At 49.0% G+C, this 17,692-nt stretch overlaps 1 protein-coding gene across 1 annotated transcript; it reads right to left on the bottom strand.

The window, feature by feature from the left end:
• Positions 1-3,278: 3,278 nt before the first annotated feature.
• Positions 3,279-5,488, bottom strand: GPR25 (G protein-coupled receptor 25). The gene has a single exon (XM_049634320.1). The coding sequence runs from the start codon at positions 5,376-5,378 to the stop codon at positions 4,275-4,277; it is 1,104 nt and encodes a 367-aa protein (XP_049490277.1). The 5' UTR covers positions 5,379-5,488; the 3' UTR covers positions 3,279-4,274.
• Between the last annotated feature and the right edge of the window lie 12,204 nt (positions 5,489-17,692).

Genomic DNA, 17,692 nt, shown 5'->3' with positions numbered 1-17,692 from the left:
CAAAGTACTTTCAAGGACATGATTTCCTTTGATCTACCAGGCAGCCCAAGCAGACATGATCATCTCCATCCTTCAGATGAAGAAAGTGAGGCTCCTGAGGTGGAGAGATACCTCAGGACGGGTGGGCGGCCAGCTGGGACAGTGGGAGACCGGACCCAGGCTGATTTTAGCCCCAGCGCATCAGCGGTTTCACAGCCCTTTGACAACTGCCCTTAAAAAAAAGGTTCTAGAAAATTTCAAGAATGAAGAGAGGGAGGAGAGAAAGAATCTGTAGTTCCCTTACTTTGACACAATCACTGCTAACATTTATTGAATTCTCTAGACTTTCTTGTGTACCCTTTTCTCAAACATACATAAAATGCAATAACCTTCCTCTTCCTCTTCACAGTGCATCATATTATTTTATACTGCGATGTGGTTCTGATGAGCATTCCTTCGACAGGCAGTTCATGAGCGCCTACCGCATGCCCGGCAGTGTTCCAGGCACTGGGGATACAGCACTAAATAAAGCAGACAAACTCCTTTCACTATGGAGCCCATATTCTGATGGCAGAGACAAACAATGAACCAAAAAGTAAAATAGATGGCATTTCTTACCTTAGCACCAAGAGGAAAGAAACATACCTAGGATGCTTGAAACTTGTGCTAAAGAAAGAAAAGAGCAAAAGATAATTTTTATCCAGAGGACTTTGTGGCATATAATGTCTTGCTTCAACAAAACCAATGCTAACAATTATTTAGCTTGAAGTGTGGGGATATTTAACGCAAGTAATTTTGTCACCTTTTTAAAATTTTTTTTTAATGTTTTTTATTTATTTTTGAGAAGGAGAGATAGAGCGCGAGCAGGGGAGGGGCAGAGAGAGAGGGAGACACAGAATCTGAAGCAGGCTCCAGGCTCTGAGCTGTCAGCACAGAGCCCGACGTGGGGCTTGAACTCATGGACCACGAGATCATGACCTGAACTCAAGTTGGATGCTTAAGTGACTAAGCCACCCAGGTGCCCCTAAATTTCTTTTTTTTTTTAATGTTTATTTATTTTTGAGAGGGGGGTAGGGAGAGGGGCAGAAAGATGGGGACAGAGGATCTGAAGAGGGCTCTGCGCTGACAGCAGTGAGTCTGAAGCGGGGCTCAAACCCCCGAGAACCATATGATGACGATGAAGCTGGACGTTCAACTGACTGAGCCACCCAGGTACCTGTTACCTTCTTTTCATTTACTGTCAACGTTTTCCAATCTGACATTAAAGCAACATCTTAAAATTTGCATAACAACAGTCCCATATACTAACGAGGGCATTACACCACTGTTGAACATTCAGGTTGTTTCTTTCAGGCGTAAGTCTTTCAGAATGTCTTAGAACTCAGTGCATCAAACTTGTTTTATTCAGGAGTACTGGCTTAGAAGAGAGTGGCAGACAAGAAAGCACAGGGTAAAAGGAATGAACATTTTGGGGGGATGGGATATGAATATTTTTAAAGCTGTGGATATTGATTGACAAACTGCTTACTTCTTTTTTTAAGTAGGACTACCCTTAATTTTTTTTTTTTTTTTTGAGAGAGTGTGTCCGTGCACCTAAGTGTGGGAGGAGCGGAGAGAGAGGGAGACAGAGAGAATCCCAAGCAGGTTCCACGCTTAGCGTGGAACCCATCCGGGGACTCGATCTCACGAACCCAGAGTTCGTGATCGGAGCCAAAATTAAGAATCAGAGTCTTAACTGACTGAGCCATCCAGGCCCCCCAACTGACAAATTACTTTCTAAAAGAATCTGCCACTTACACACCTCCCAGCAATCTGTGTGGGAGTACTTATTTAACCCGTTCTTTCCTGAACCTGTGCCTCATCTGCCTCAGTGGCAACTGGAAGTTTACTGGTCCCCTTTCATTCCTGAGTATAAAAGAAAATTGCCAAGGGACACATGGCAGACGAATTCAGTGACCTACCCAAACGACGGAAGAGAACTTTCTCTCCCCATCAGCCATAGTTCTGCAGTGGGAGAGAAACGCTGAGTTTCAATAATTCCTGCAGGGGGGGCTATGAAAACTCAGGCATGGAGAAGCCTTCTTCCTGCCTGCCTTCAGGGAGCCCAACTGGTAAATCAGGAGAAGTAAATTGGCAGGAGTGGAGGCGGGGACTCACTCAGAACAGCCTCGTCGTTGGACGTTTTGCCACATGCAGACCCAGACGAGAGCCGGCTCCCCCATCCTGCAGCCCCACCATATGACACAGAATAATTTCTTGCCCAGAGAGGAACGGTGAGGATGACAAGAGCCATGATATACTTGAGTTCTTAAACCTTAGTGTGTCTGAAATTTGTCCCACTGGCACCAGCAACCCCACAGGCTGCAAGGCTTGTGACTCTCTGGGTATGTGGGAGGAATGTGGTTAACGTTTCTTAACAGCCTCACCTGCTAGGGGCAGCTGACAGGTGGGGTCAAGGTGGAGTGTGACATTCAATGCGCTCTAATCCAACAGCCCCAAATGCTGAACGCAAATGCAGGTATTAGGTAGGGGGTTAAGCAGCTTGAGAACGAATGCCCAGGATACAGACCCAACCTCACATTGCCGTGCTGATCTGAGTGGACACTGCCCCCAGAGCCTACAACTTTATGATTGGCCTGGTGGGGATCTGGCTGGGAGGTGGTTTTCAAGAATTACATTCCTTTCCCTGCCCCGACTAACATTTCTTTAGGCCAAATCCCCTTAAATCAAAAGTACACACACCGAATTTCCAAACCCTCCAGAAACCTTAAGGGGTAAGTTATAGTCAGAAAATGGATAGATAGGCCCAAAAAGGATAGGAAAAAATGCCCAATACATACTTAAAATATCACATTGACAGATACCCTTTTTCAAGTGACACCTGGCTGGCAGACGCTCTTAAATCTGTTTTTATTCTCCCCGTAACCTTCAAAATGTGAAACGTCCTTTAAAATAATAAGAGTAAATGGGCGCCCGGGTGGCTCAGCCGGTTGGGCGTCTGACTTCGGCTCAGGTCTCACAGTTTGTGAGTTCGAGCCCCGCGTCAGGCTCTGTGCTGTCAGCTCGGGGCCTGAAGCCTGCTTCAGATTCTGTGTCTCCGTCTCTCTCTGCCCCTCCCCCTCTTGTGCTCTCTGTCTCTCAAAAATAAATAAATGTAAAAATTTAAAACAAATTGAAATAATAAGAGTAAGTGATTTGCTGCCTTTCTGTAGGATCACTGCACCCACAGGTGGTACAGGTCTTTGACCTCACACCAAATGCTGATCATCCTGAGGGCAGCCTCAGCTACTGGCTCGAATTTTGTCTGGCGCAGTATTGGATTTGCCTCCTGATGCTCATTTCACTCCCATTGCTCAAGTAAAAAAAGACACGGTTGTCAGATTCAGGCTAGCAACAGTGTTTATTGAGAAAGGTGAACTGATGCAAGAGATTCTGGTGTCCCTGGCCAAGTGACAGAGACTCTGGTGAACGATTTCAGAATCTTCTGTCCAGAGGGAAGGGCCGAGACACTTTCCAGGGTGAGTCCTTCAGCTTCGTGGGAATGGGGAGAAGATACAAAACCAGGGCAGGCCAAGCACATGGAGGGAAATTGTCCGGAGGGATAAACTGGGCAGCTCACGCTGGGGCTGGTTCCCATGGCTTTGGTGAGCTTTGAAAACGAAAGTCTGAACTGATAGTGACTAATGATACAGCAAAGACAGCTACAAAGATGACTAAGTACGAAAGGGCTGTCGATTCCCACATTCTATAGAAATTTTGGAGAATGAGCGGGCCAGAGAGTCCGACTTCGAGAAGGTATTTCTCAGAAGGTAGTAGCTATTTGTAGGGGTTCAGAGAAAGCATAGCCGGAGACAACAGTCACTCTTGGGGGAGTCTGGGTTTGGTATTCTGGCCAGTGTTATTCCCGATGGGGCAGAGGAGGAAACCCACTTCTCCTTCTACTTGGCGAACATGTATGTGGGCGTCCAGATTGCTGTCTGCACGGTCTCATAGGACCTTTATGGGACTGGAGAAAATTACCCCCCCCCCCCCCAAGCCCACTGGGCTGAGAGAACAGCTGGTCTCAGACGACTGGTTTGGGGGCGGGGGTGGGAGAGAGTTCAAAAGGCGCTGAGGTTCTGAGAAAGCTAATGAAGGAGACCCTGGGAGTCCAGGCAGCGCCGGCTGGGGCGGCCCGCAGCCAGCAGAGAAGGCATGTCTGGGGAAGCCGGCACCACCCCCACCCCCCACGCACTCCCGCGGGTCTCGTCCCCCCCGCGGGCTCCGGGGCCGCCACCTCCACCGGGCCGGGGCGGCTACGGCACTGCCGAGCCAGCGTTCGCCGTCCGGGCTCGCTCCCAGCTGCCGGCCGGACTCCGGAACACTGAGCTGTCGTCCCTGCAGAGCGAGGACACCGAGCTGCCCCTGCGCGCCTGGCGGTCGGCGCGCAAGCAGACTCCGCGCCAGGCCCGGGCGCGGAACGAACGGTCCAGCAGCAGGTAGATGAGCGGGTTGGCGCAGCTGTTGACGAAGGCCAGGCAGGTGGCGATGCTGAGGCCCCAGCGCAGCGCCAGCAGCAGGCCGCAGGGCAGCGGCACCGCCCCCAGGCGCGCCAGGTGGAAGACGGCCCGCAGGGCGCCGAAGGGCAGCCAGGAGCCCACGAACGCGCTCTCGACGGCGAAGATGATGCGCAGCGAGTTCCTCCGGGCCCGGCCCAGGTGCGGCGGCCGGCGCAGGCGGCAGGAGATGCGGCAGTAGCAGACCAGGGTGACGCCCAGGGGCAGCACGCAGGTGAGCAGCAGCACCAACAGGCTCAGGCCCTGGAAGGCGTCGGAGGGCTCCTCCCCGCACTGGCTGCCCCCGCCGCCGGGGAGGGGCTGCAGCCCCCGGTAGGCCAGGGAGGGCAGGCCGGCCAGGAGCGCCACGGCCCACACGCCGCAGCAGACGGCCAGCGCGCAGCGCGGGGTGCGCAGGGGCCGCGCGTCGAGCAGCTTCACCACCGCCAGGTAGCGGTCCACGCTCAGGCCCGCCAGCAGCAGCGCGCCTGCGCAGCGCGTGCCGGCCAGCGCGAAGCCGCTGAGCTTGCAGAGGCCCTCGCCGAAGGGCCAGCGGCCGCCGCTCGCCGCCGCCGCCGCCCACAGCGGCAGCGTGAGCACGAAGCCCAGGTCGGCGGCGGCCAGGTGCAGCACGAAGGTGTCCACGAGGCGCCGCGGGCCAGGCCGCGCGGCGAGCAGCCACACCACGAAGGCGTTGCCCAGCAGGCCCACCACGAAGGCCGCCAGGTAGAGCGCGGGGATGTAGGCGTAGCCGTAGGGCAGGTCCGGGGCCAGGCAAGGCTCCAGCTCCTCCAGGGCGCCGGACCCCGAGTAGTCCCAGGACGCCGTCCCGGGGCTGGGGCTCCTGGGCTCGGTGGGGTGCATGGCGGGGGCCGTCGGGCCTGTGCCGGACGCAGCCTGGGTGCGGGCTCTCCCAGGGAGAGGTGGGGGGTTGCTCTTCACGGCCGGTGCCCAGCACCTCCCTTCCTGCCACCCTCGACCCAGGCAAATGCGTGGGCAGGAAGGTGGGGGAGGAGGGGGTGGAGTGGGAGGGGCAGGCTCGTGGAGGTAGAGGCCTACGATTTGGGGCTGGCCCCAGGGGAAAGACGGGGACCTGGCGGAGGGGGGCTTCACAGCTGGATCCTCCGAGGACAAGGCCTCGGGGCTGGGAGACCCGCTCTGCCCCCCCAGGGGGAGTCTGATGTCAGGTTGCAACAGGTGGCGGGTGCCCGAGAGCCTTCCTCCCTTCTCGTCCCCCACTTCGCTCCTTCCCATGCTCCGCGCTGCTGCTTTCTCTAGTTTTATTAGGGGCGAGGGCCTAGAACCCCAGCTGAGGGTTTTGTAAGGCTAGTGCCTCAGCCTGCTGCGGGCCCCCCGTCCTCTAGGAAAGAGGGGTTCTGCTATCTGGTGTGCAACGGGGTCGGGGTGAACCGGGGAGCCTGTGGCTTCGGGGCCTGCCTCCTAAGCAGGCATCGGCCATCAGAGCTCTTCAGCTGTTGTAGGTTCAATGTCTTAACTCAAACAGTGGCTTTTCTGACCAAATCAAGTCTTCATGGAGCCACGTGGGGAGGTTTTCAGCTAGAGAGGGAGAGCTACCCAGCTAGAAAGGATCAGAGCCTGGGATTTTAATCGCAGCTCTTCTCTATCCGCCCTCATCTGGCCAAACGTCCCTATTAAGCCAAACACAGAAGTGAGCTCAGTACAAAAAATGACTCAAGATGGTACCCAATTTTGCCGCACATTAGTTGTCTTTAATTAGGAGTCAGGAGTTTAGAGGAGGATGAAATCCCTTACCTACTGAGGGAGTCAGGGGAAGATTCATGAAAGGGTAGGAATGATGCCTGACTTTGAAAGGAATGGTGGCCCCAGGAGAGGATGGGTGAGACAAAGCTCACCCTTACTCCAGAAGGTGCCCTTTCTTCTCCTCATTTTGTTTTGTTGATGATTTCCTTGGTTGCGCAGAAGCCTTCTATTATGGTGTGCCCTTTCTACATCAGGGATTTGGGGCAACTCCAGTTAGGTCGGGATCCTTTTTTATCTTTTCAAAAAGTTTTTATAATTTTAAAAATTATTTTTAATTGGATTATTTGTGTTTTGTGTTTAAAGTATAGTTGACATACAATATTAGATGAATTTCGGGTGCACAACATAGTGATTTGACAATTGCATAGTGCTCACCACGAGTGTAGTTATCACGTCACCGTGCAACATTATGACAATATTACTGACTATATTCCCTATGCGGTACTTTGCATGCCTGTGACTTATTTGTTTTATAACTGGAAGTTTGTACTTCTTAATCCCCTACCTAATTTGCCCACCCTCCAACCTTCCTCCTCTCTGGCGACCACGAGTTCTCTGTATTTGTGAGTCTATTTCTGTTGTTTATTTGTGGGGTTTTTTTGTTTTGTTTTGGATTCCACATATAAGTGAAATCAAATGGCATTTGCTTTTCTCTGAATATTTTACTTGGCAGGATCTTGGTCTTTTTTTATGGCTGATTACTATTTCATTACATAGAATTAGCGTATACATAGAATAGACAGTGCATGTGTATATATACTTATATATATATGTATATATACACACACACACCACATTTCCTTTGTTGATTTGTCTACCAATAGACACAAGTTGCTTCCATATCTGGACTATTGTAAATAATGCTGTAATGAGCATAGGAGTGTAAGTATCTTTTTTAATTAGTGCTTTCATTTTTTCTGGGTAGATTCCCAAATGTGTGGTATTTCTGTTTTTATTGAGGAACCTTCATACTGTTTTCCATAGTGGTTGCACCTGTTCGCATTCCCACCGGCAGTGCATGGAGGTTCTCTTTCTCTTTCCTCCACATCCTTGCCAACACTTGTTATTTCTTGTCTTTTTGGTATTAGCCGCTTTGACTGGTGTGAGGTGATCTCTCGTGGTGTTTTTGATTTGCAATTCCTTGACGATTAGTGATGTTGAGTATCTTTTTATGTGTCTGTTAGTCATCTGTATGTCTTCTTTAGAAAAATGTTTGCTCATGTCCTCTGCCCATTTTTTAGATTGGATTCTTTGGAGCGCCTGGGTGGCTCAGTCGGTTGAGTGTCTGACTTCAGCTCAGGTCATGGTCTCATGGTTCATGAGTTCGAGCCCCGCCCCAGGTTCTGTGCTAACAAACAGCTCAGAGCCTGGAGCCTGCTTCAGATTCAGTATCTGCCCCTGCGCCCCCCCCCCCCCACGCCCCAGCTCATGCTCTGTTTCTCATAAATAAATGTTAAAAAAAATTTTTTAATTGGATTATTTGTGTTTTCTGGTGTTGAGCTGTAAGTTATTTATGTATATCGGGTATTAACTCCATATCAGGTACATCAGTTGCAAATACCTGCTCCCATTCAGTAGGTTGCGTTTTCATTTTGTTGATGGCTTCCTTTGCTGTGCAAAAGCTCTTTATTTTGGTATGGTCCTGCTTGTTTATCTTTGCTTTAGTTCTGGGTCCGAATTCTTCCTAGCAGACATCCCTCCCATGAGATGCTGTGCTGGAACCCATGTTTCAATATGTGTGCTCTCCCAGACCCCACCACACTGTCACCAGGAGCGAGTGACTGACCCATTGGGTGGATTATCAGTTTTATTTGATTCAGTTCACTTAACAGTGAGCTCCTTCGTGTGGCAGGCACTGTTTTCAGGCATTGAGACAGAGATGCCACCTTGACCTTGGAAGTTCGTTGTTTAGGCAGGGGAGATAGATACATATACAGTATGTGCAGGGGCCAACCTGCCAGAAGTCAAACTGGTAAATGTGAAAAGCAAAGTTCTCTTGGAGCTTAGAGGAAAGAACAGTTACTTCTGAAGGGAGGGGGTATCAGAAAAGGTCTTCCAGGAGACGGCCCTTGAGTTTAGGTCCAGGAAGGAGCTGAAGGGTGAACAGAGCAGCAGTACATGGCCCAGTGTGACCAGAGCCCAAGGTGGGAGGAGGGTGGCAGGAGAGGAAGCAGGGAGCAGATCACAGGGTGATCTTGATTTCATTCTGTAGGTAGTGGAGAGCCACTGGAGCTTTGAGAGTAGGGCATGACATCCATCTGTTTTGAAAGGATCACTGGCAGAACTATGGATTGGACAGGGTGGAGGCCCAGGCCCCAGAGTGGACTATTGTGATTATTTGTGTGGGGATAGGGAGCATATGAAATAGATTACTGGCAGTGGGGACAGAAAAACGAGGATCTGTTCAAGAGATCATCGTAACATTGTGGATCTCAGCAGAGAGGAGTCAAAAGATGGGTCTGGGTGGCTGTGTTTGGGAACTGTCTGAATGCTGTTCATTGGGCCCGGGAATACAGAGAGGCTTGTGTGTGTATGGATTCTGTTTCTTGTTGATTTGAGGTCGGGTGATGAAATCATGTATGATCAAACCGGAGCACTTCTGAGAGTGAAAAAGGATCTATGGTAATTAACTCAGGCCACAAACCAGGACTGTTCTGGGCAAACCGGGACATACGGTCACCCTAGCTTGAGGTCCCTGTGGCCCATGGGAATGCCCAGGGAGTGGGAAAAATTACGGAGAGTTGGGCATGTCTGTGTCTAGGCTGTTCTTGTCAAGACTGTTTCTGCCCAGCCAATTACAAGAGGGGGACAGGCACGCAGGAGAAGAGGCCAGGGAGTCGTTGGTTTCTGGCCTGTCCCTCCATGGGCATCCCAAACCTCAGGCTTGAGTTTCCTCCGAAGACCACCCAGAGAGGGTGAGAACCTGTGGGCTGCTGGAGACTCAGAGCAGTTTTTCTAATGTCTGGTCACACGGTTGCTGGTGAGTGGCACTGAGGCTGGGTGGCCTAGGGGGCCTCAGCCTCCTCCCCTACAAGGCTGGCAAGGACAGCGCTTGCTTGCCAGAGCCTGGGGACAATCGGGGACGGGCCCGGTGCTGCTGGACTTCACCTCCCCTCAGGCACAGTCAGTCTGGGGCAGAGAAGGCATGAGTGACCGTGAAAGCTAGAGATGAATGGGCCAGGAAACCACCAGGTGAGAAAGAAGAATGGGGCAGGGGACTGAGAGGGAAGCCTAGGCAGGGGATTGAGGGGGAAGGAGAAGTAGGTTGTTTAGCAAAAACACAGAGATTCTGGCTTCCTGGGGCTATGGTCTCATACCCGAGGGAAGTCGTGGCCTAGAGCCACGTGGTGGATTCTCTGTGCCATGGCCAAGTCCTGTGGGCCTTTGTGGACCTGTCTGGAGGGGAGGAGGCATCAAAGACCGGATAGATTTCTATCCAACTTGCAGTGACCAAGGCTAACTAACTCCACGATACTCTCTCTCTTCTCCTCCTCAGGGGGACTCCCCACAGGATTAGAAACAAGCCAACGAATAGAATATTCTTCCTGCTTAGCTGAGAATCTTGGCCAGTCTCTGACAGGTGTCAACAAAGCAAAGCAGAAGTGGTCTTCCCTCGTTCTCCGTCTTGCCCTCAGGAGCCTTCTCTGGCCTCCGTACCTTATGGGCCTTCCTCTCTCTGGACCGACTTTGTTATGTGGGTCAGCCTCGCCTTGCGCATAGAGCTTCTCTCTGTCCATCACCATGATTGGTACGAGCCTGAGAACAAGCTACGTAACAAAATACCCATTGCTTTGAACTAGGTTACTTTCAAGAGTAGGTTCCTTTAATTTCTGCCCTTTTATGAGCTATATGTGTAAGCTCTTACATCTTCTCCCCCGCCAATTTTAATTTTTCCGTACACAGGATTTTAACCTTTAGGGAAAATTTTGAACGTTATATTTGCCTTTTTCATGATAAAAGCCATATAACTAGATTGCAGAATATAAAACAAGCCAAGTCCACTGCACTTTGGTGAATTTCTTTCCGACCAGAGAAGGAGAGAATTTATTTGTAATCCCGTATTCTTAGATTTTTTTTTTCACATTCCATTTCAGAGGTTCTCCACATATTTTTTTACACAGCTACTTCAGAGTCATTTGTAATTAGAATGTACATACTTTTATAGGCTGCTTTTTTCGATTAATGCCATATAAATCTGCATTTTTCTTGGCTGCTTCTAATACTTTGATTTTGAATATTTTGGATTTTTCTAGGTTTTTTTTTTTTTTTTTTTTGCTGTTCTAGAAATTTGTAACAAATAGTTGCACTTACGAACTTTTTCTTTCACATCGTTCTCATGATATAAGGTAAAAGTCTGAAAATGGCTTGATATAGATGCTTATAGTGACAGTCATTGCATGGCATTGTGCAAGGGTAACAGGTTCAACATAGTCGTGTCAGAAATATTCGTCAGCAAAATATACTTTTTCCACTTTAATAGGCAATGGGGTAAAAGTGGTTCCTCATTTTAATTTACATTCCCTTGAATATAAATAAGATTCAAAGTCTTTCTGTACTTAATTCCTCTTATGTGAACTGTCTAATCATGTCCCTCATACATTTATCTACTATAATCTTATATTTTTTATTTATATGAACTATTTAGTGTTAAGCATTATCCCATTTATTTTTTAATGTTTATTCATTTTATTTTTATTATTTTTTATTAAAAAAATTTTTTTACATTTATTCATTTTTGAGAGACAGAGAGAGACAGAGCACAAGTGGGGGGTGGGCAGAGAGAGGGAGACACAGAATCCGAAGCAGGCTCCAGGCTCTGAGCTGTCAGCACAGAGCCCGATGTGGGGCTCAAATTCACAGACTGTGAGATCATGACCTGAGCTGTCAGATGCTTAATCGACTGAGCCACCCAGGCGCCCCCTGTTGTTTTTAATTTTAATTTTTTTAAATTTACATCCAAATTAGTTAGCATATGGTGCAACGTTTCAGGAGTAGATTCCTTAATACCCCTTACCCATTTAGCCCATCCCCCTGCCCACAACCTCTCCAGTAACCCTCAGTTTGTTCTCCATATTTATGAGTCTCTTCTGTTTTGGCCCCCTCCCTGTTTTTTATATTATTTCTGTTTCCCTTCCCTTACGTTCATCTGTTTTGTCTCTTAAAGTCCTCCTATGAGTGGAGTCATATGATATTTGTCTTTCTCTAATTTCACTTAGCATAATTCCATCCACGTAGTTGCAAATGGCAAGATTTCATTCTTTTTGATTGCTGAGTAATACTCCATTGTATATATATACCACATCTTCTTTGCCCATTCATCCATCGATGGGCATTTGGGCTCTTTCCACACTTTGGCTATTGTTGATAGTGCTGCTATAAACATGGGGGTGCATGTGTCCCTTTGGAACAGCATCCCTGTATTCCTTGGATAAATACCTAGTAGTGCAATTGCTGGGTCGTAGGGTAGTTCTATTTTTAGTTTTTTGAGAAACCTCCATACTGTTTTCCAGAGTGGCTGCACCAGCTTGTGTTCTCAATAATGTTTATTTATTTTTGAGAGAGAGAGAGAGCACAAGTGAGGGAGGGGCAGAGAGAGAGGGAGACACAGAATCCGAAGCAGGCTCCAGGCTCTGAGCTGACAGCACAGAGCCCGACGTGGGGCTCGAACTCACAGACTGTGAGATCATGACCTGAGCTGATGTCGGACGCTTCACCGACTGAGCCACCCAGGCGCCCCAAGCATTATCCCATTTAATTCCAATATTTTTCCAGACTTTTTTCTTAGCTGTTTTTCTTTTTTCTTTTTTTTTTGGTTTTACATTTTCTTAAGGTCAAATGTGTTGCTCTTAGCAACTTCAGAGTTTAGAATGTTACTTTTTCTTTGATCTGAAAACATTCGATTGTATTCTTGTTAAAAATAATTCTCTAGCATCTTTTTTAATCTACCTAAAGTGTAATTTTTTTTTTTAGATTTCTGTCCAATTTTCCCAACACTGTTGAATTAAAAATACTGTTTTAAACCCTGCGGTGTTGTGATGTCAAACTTATTAAATACGTATCTTATATGTCATTGTGTCTGCTTGTGGTCAGTGAGCAAACAGAACAGGTCAGATTATTAGTGGCACGAGTCTGGCTCCTGCATCACTTCATAACGTGACAGCAGGGCGATCTTGGGCTCCAGTTTCTACATCTTCAAATGGGTGTGATTCTATGTACCTGATTGGGTGTCGTGAAGGTCATACTAGCCCCAGTGGAATGAAGGCCCTGACCCCGAGTGGGGGATCCGGTAGAGGCCCTCCCCTCCCTATGAGCTCTGCACCTGCACCCCCAGCACACTGTGTTCCAGCCTGCGCCGCGTCACGGAAGACTGCCCTTGTGTTCACCTGTCTTGATGCCAGACTCGCCTCCTCACGCCGCTTCTCCTCCCCTCCAGGACATGATGCTTTCTTTGCACACAGTGGGTGATCAGCAAATAATTTTGGGATTGCACTGGGAATCCAGGAGATAATCCCCATGGGGGGGGGGTGTCTTCAAGCCTTAGACAACCAGAGCTCCCTGGGCCTGGCGTCACCGATGGTGAATTTCACAGAGTGACAGAATGCTGCAGACAAACTGCTGACAGGACCAAAGCGCAGACAGATGGCATTACGCCAGCGCAGCTGTGGCCGACAGGGAGGTTAACGGTGACGACTCCGCGTGCTGAGTGGGAGGGCGACCTTGAAAGCCATGTCTCCTTGGGCGTCCACGCCCTCTCTTGCTGAGTTATTGAATTGGGAATGGGGAGTCCTCTGTTTTACTCACTGTTCCTGACTGGTTGCCAAGATGAGGTTTCCCATAGACCACATCCCCTTGAGCCCCACAGGAGAAGCTTGTGTGTGTGTGTGTGTGTGTGTGTGTGTGTGTGCGCGCGCGCGCGCGCGCGCGCGCGCATGTCAGGCGGGAGTAGTAGATTAAAAAAGGCAAGGACAGTCCTTGCCCCTGCCCTGCAGCCTAACCACCTGAGGGATGGCGGGCACACACCAGGGAAGGGACCCCACCCTGGATGCCAGAGGCCACACAGAATGTTTCAGATGTTTCTTTCCGAAACTTTCAGATACTAAATCTGGGGTGGCCGGGAAAAGACAGCGTCTGAGTTAGACATGAGTGTTTGGGTTCCAGCCCACGCTGCTGAGGGGTGACTCAGTGTGAAAGCCTTGTGGCCCACAGCTGTGTAATGGTCCCCCGGCCTGATACCCCCCAGACTTCATTGTTGGTCCTTAGGAGGCCTGGGGGAGGAGTTAGGGTGGAAGCGGAGGGTGAGGGGAAGAGTGTGGCTTTCAAGGAAAGTAAGGCTCCCATTTATCTGCCCTCCCTCGCAGGTTTCCACAGCTCAAAGGTTCAAGGCAAAAAAACCAACCCATCAGAAACTTAAAAGACCGGCAGCAGGGAAGTCCCTCAATATAAAAATGGACCCAGAATTTGTTTGGAAAGGAAGTAACATTTTCTCTTTGCAATGATTCTGCCCACAGAAGCTTCTAAACTGGGACTTGCCATTAACTTTTTGGTGACTTCACAGAAAGCTGGAGTGGGAACGTTAGTGTGCATTTCCAGTCATTCGCGGCAGGAATTCAGCAGTGTTCCCTGTGCGTGGCTAGGGATGCCCCACCCCAGTGCTGTGATTCCACCACTGACCAGGGAAACCAGTTTCTAAGGTCACCTTCAATTCAGACTGACTGTAAACAGCCCCTTCCTACCACGGGGCAAGCACTTTCTTTCTTTTTTTAAATTTTTTAAAATTTGTGAGAAAGAGAGAGAGAGAGAGAGAGAGAGAGAGAGAGAGAGAGAATGAATCCCAAGCAGGCTCCACAGTGTCAGCACAGAACCCAGTGCAGGGCACCAACCCAGCAACTGCCAGACCATGACCTGAGCCGAAATAAGAGTCGGCCGCTTCATCAACTGAGCCACCCAGGCGCCCCAAGGACTGACTGTCTGTCAGGCAGCATTATGGATACCAAGATTTTGACATGGTGCTTCCTCTCAAGCAGCTCACACACTACCCGAGAAAATGAACTATACATGTTTGACGTGAGGCTGACTGTGATATCCTGCCTTCTATCAAGGTCAGAGCAGGTCAGCCTCTCTGGAGAAGAGGTGTGTGTATAGGAAGGAGTACTTACAACACGGCGAGTGAGACCGTTAGTATTCCCAAGTGCCAAAGGGTTACAGTTCACAACAACCCAGCCCCCTCCTCTCTCACCCCCATCATGATACTTCTCGTGATTACTTTGGACGAGTTACCTTGAAATGTCAATTTTTTCTGAGTTTTAGTGTGCCTCTTGGGTGTCTATGAGATGTTCTGATGTCGCTGAAAAGCCAAGTTGGGGCAAGCCTGTGGGGGCTTTATATGCTGCTCTCAGGAGTCTGAGTTCTGTACTGTGAACATAAGGCCCTGTGGGAGTTTTTGACCAGTGGGGATGACAAAGTGAAAGCAGTGTTTGAGGAAAATTGAGTACCGGTTGGCGGGACTGTTTGGGGGGGGGGGGGCAACAGAACTAGGGAAGGACTACTTGGACGCTCTTGCAAAGTTGAAGTGCCTGGACGCAAGACTGGTGGCAGTGAAAATGAGGAACAGTTTAAAAGTGTGAAGACTGATGGGATTTGGTGGTTGTCTGGGCATAAGGCGCCTTCCGTGTGGGAAAGAGGAAGGAGTAAGAGAAAACGTGAAAGGTTCCGGCCACGGTGGCTACCTGTACGCCAGGAAGGAGTCGGTTTTACTAGGAGGTTGATACCAGTTTTTTGAGGTTGAGGACAACGGAATTTCCAGGTGAAAGGCCAAGATGGAAGCTGGATGCACGAGTGGGGCCACAGGCCGCTTTCGGGGCTGGAAATGGAGATTGCGGGCCGAGGGGTCAGTGGAGCTGGTACTGGCGGCCTTCTTGGACGGAGACTAGGAGGACGAGCAGGGCACGGAGGAGAACTGAGCCGTAATTCGGGCAGGGGCAGAGTACGAGGAGCTAAGAGAGAAAGTAGGGAATCGGAACGTCGCTGTCACAGCCACCAGTGGTTTGAATTTTCAAGCTGCACTTGGGTCCCCTGAAATGGTATGTGTGAACCACAGGGAGTCAGAGCAGGGAAGTCAACGTCGAATTTCCATTTTTAGGGCAGGAGTATCTATAGCAGGAAATTCGTGGGGGCCTAGCAGAAATCAAACTAAATTTTGGGCGTGATTTTGAAGTTGACCCAGACAGTACGAGGCAGCCTTCTTTCATTTATTCATTTGACAAATAACTTCGGAACACCTGTTGTGTTTAGGCACCGACCGTAAGGAAAAAGAAGCTAAGCATGAACTGCCTCACGTGCAGATGTGTCTGTGGTTCTCTCAAGTGTTCAAGGTCAGCCCTCTGAGGGGACTGCACAGCCAGCCTTTCTGTGTCTGGTGGGAGGGGACAACAGAGGAGCGAAAACAGTGCAACACAGGTGCCTCTGGCTAAGGAAGTAAAGAGGACGCAGTTGACAATCAGCTAGTTTTGTCAAGCGATGATGATCATAAAGTAGGCCTCTAAGGCTCAGCTGCCAGAACCGAGGTCTCTGCAGTTCAAAACTCAAGTTGAAAGAACACTAGGATGTGGCGTCTTACTGGCTTACCTGCCCTTTACTTTGGGTCCACACTCTATTAGCGCATAGAGTTTATCAGATGTTTGTAAAGGTCTAACCGCATCCGCCCCCAGACAGCGGGCTCCTTGATGGAGGAGCCCCCGTGTCTTTGTGACCCGGTCTCTTGCACCTAATTACTGTTTTCTGGATACATTTGATCAGCCTGCTGGCAGCATTCATTTATTTCCACCACACCTGTAATTTCTCCATTCTTCTGTCCTTAGAAGTCGAGATGTTTGAGAGCACAGGGACACTAGTCTGGTATTGGCTGCTGTTGTGTGGATGCTGGTTACAGTTATTAGGCGAGTTCTCAGTTTTCCTCCAATGGTAAATACGTTACTGACCAGTGCAACCGTCACGCTTTTAAGTATTTTTTTCTTAGAAATTTTTAACGTTTACTTATTTTTGAGAGAGAGAGTGAGCGAGTGAGCACAAGCGGGGGAGGGGCAGAGAGAGAGGGAGACACAGAATCCGAAACAGGCTCCAGGCTCTGAGTGTCAGCACAGAGCCCGACGCGGGGCTCGAACCCACGGACCGCGAGATCACGACCTGAGCCGAAGTCGGACGCTTAACCGACGGAGCCACCCAGGCGCCCCCAGACTTCTAAGTAGTTTTATTACAGCAGTGGAAAACGTGCAGTGTGTGGCACAGTGAAGGGGACGTGAAATTGAATTTAGGCTCCAGCTGTGATGCTGCCACCTCCTAGCTCCGGGTCCCTGCTAGTTCCTGACCTTTTAAGCCTCATCAACCTCATCTGTGAAATAGAGATGTTAATGGCTCTTCACAGAAAGCAAAAGAAATAAGTAAATAATAAGAAACTTTAAATCCTAAAGCAGTATTAACGTGAAGAGTTTCAATTTACTTCAGTCTTGAGAGCCGCACTTCCTTTCTCATGTAAACATGCAAACCGTAAAGTATGAATAACTGGGTGGAGTCAGGAATCACTGCAGCTGAATAGAATCGTAAACTTGTGGCACAGCAAACGACACATGCCATCCTGTGTGTCATTGAGCCCTGTGATGCTTCTGATGCCAACAGAGGCTACTGAAGAAAGGAACAGATAGCCACCTAAAATAACGGATTGAGGTTAAACAGAATAAAATACATCAGTGCTTTTAACTGCCGTGGTGACTTTGCTTAACATGGCTAAAAAAAAAAAAAAAAAGCCTCAGTGGGTCTTAAAACATTTTTTTGTCAACTTGTTTGCTTGTATCTTCTTCAATGGAAAGTGAAAGAAGTCATTTTTTTTCCTTTTTCTGACATAAATATAAGCCACTGTGGATAGAGGAGTTTAGTTGCAAACACCACAGTGACATGGACAGAAGCACAGACTAATTCTTGCTGTCTGAGCGTCTGGACTTGGAATCCCGAGGTGCTCGCAGGCCCGCACACCACACAGGCCAGAAGCACACGACCGAAGCTAGAGGCTAGATAGCCTCACGGGAAGAGCAGCTGGGATGCCCCAGCCCAGACACACACACCGCTCCCTCCCCAAAAGGACTCGGAAGTTTTCATTTGCTTCTTTTGAAAGCAAAACTGTCCTTTAACGAGACACAGATTTGTATTTTAAGCATTTATACACTTCCAAGGGATGACAGAACTTCACACTCATTTTATACGTGTGCTTTTCCAATGCCTGACTCTTAGGTCAGAGTATCACAACTACGTTTCTTTCACTGGATGTTATTCTTTATTACCTCTGTGTGGACAGGTTACAAAATAAAAACGCTCCTCTGCACTGCAGAACATTTTCCTCTGCCTAG

The sequence above is a fragment of the Panthera uncia genome, chromosome F1 (genome assembly GCF_023721935.1).
Source record: "Panthera uncia isolate 11264 chromosome F1, Puncia_PCG_1.0, whole genome shotgun sequence".
Classification (NCBI taxonomy): domain Eukaryota; kingdom Metazoa; phylum Chordata; class Mammalia; order Carnivora; family Felidae; genus Panthera; species Panthera uncia.
Note: the sequence above shows the minus strand (reverse complement) of the source record. Positions and strands in the feature narration are given on the sequence as shown.

What these genes read in the sequence shown, in the direction of transcription:
- GPR25 (XM_049634320.1), bottom strand. Translation starts at nt 5,378, where the DNA reads ATGCACCCCACCGAGCCCAGGAGCCCCAGCCCCGGGACGGCGTCCTGG.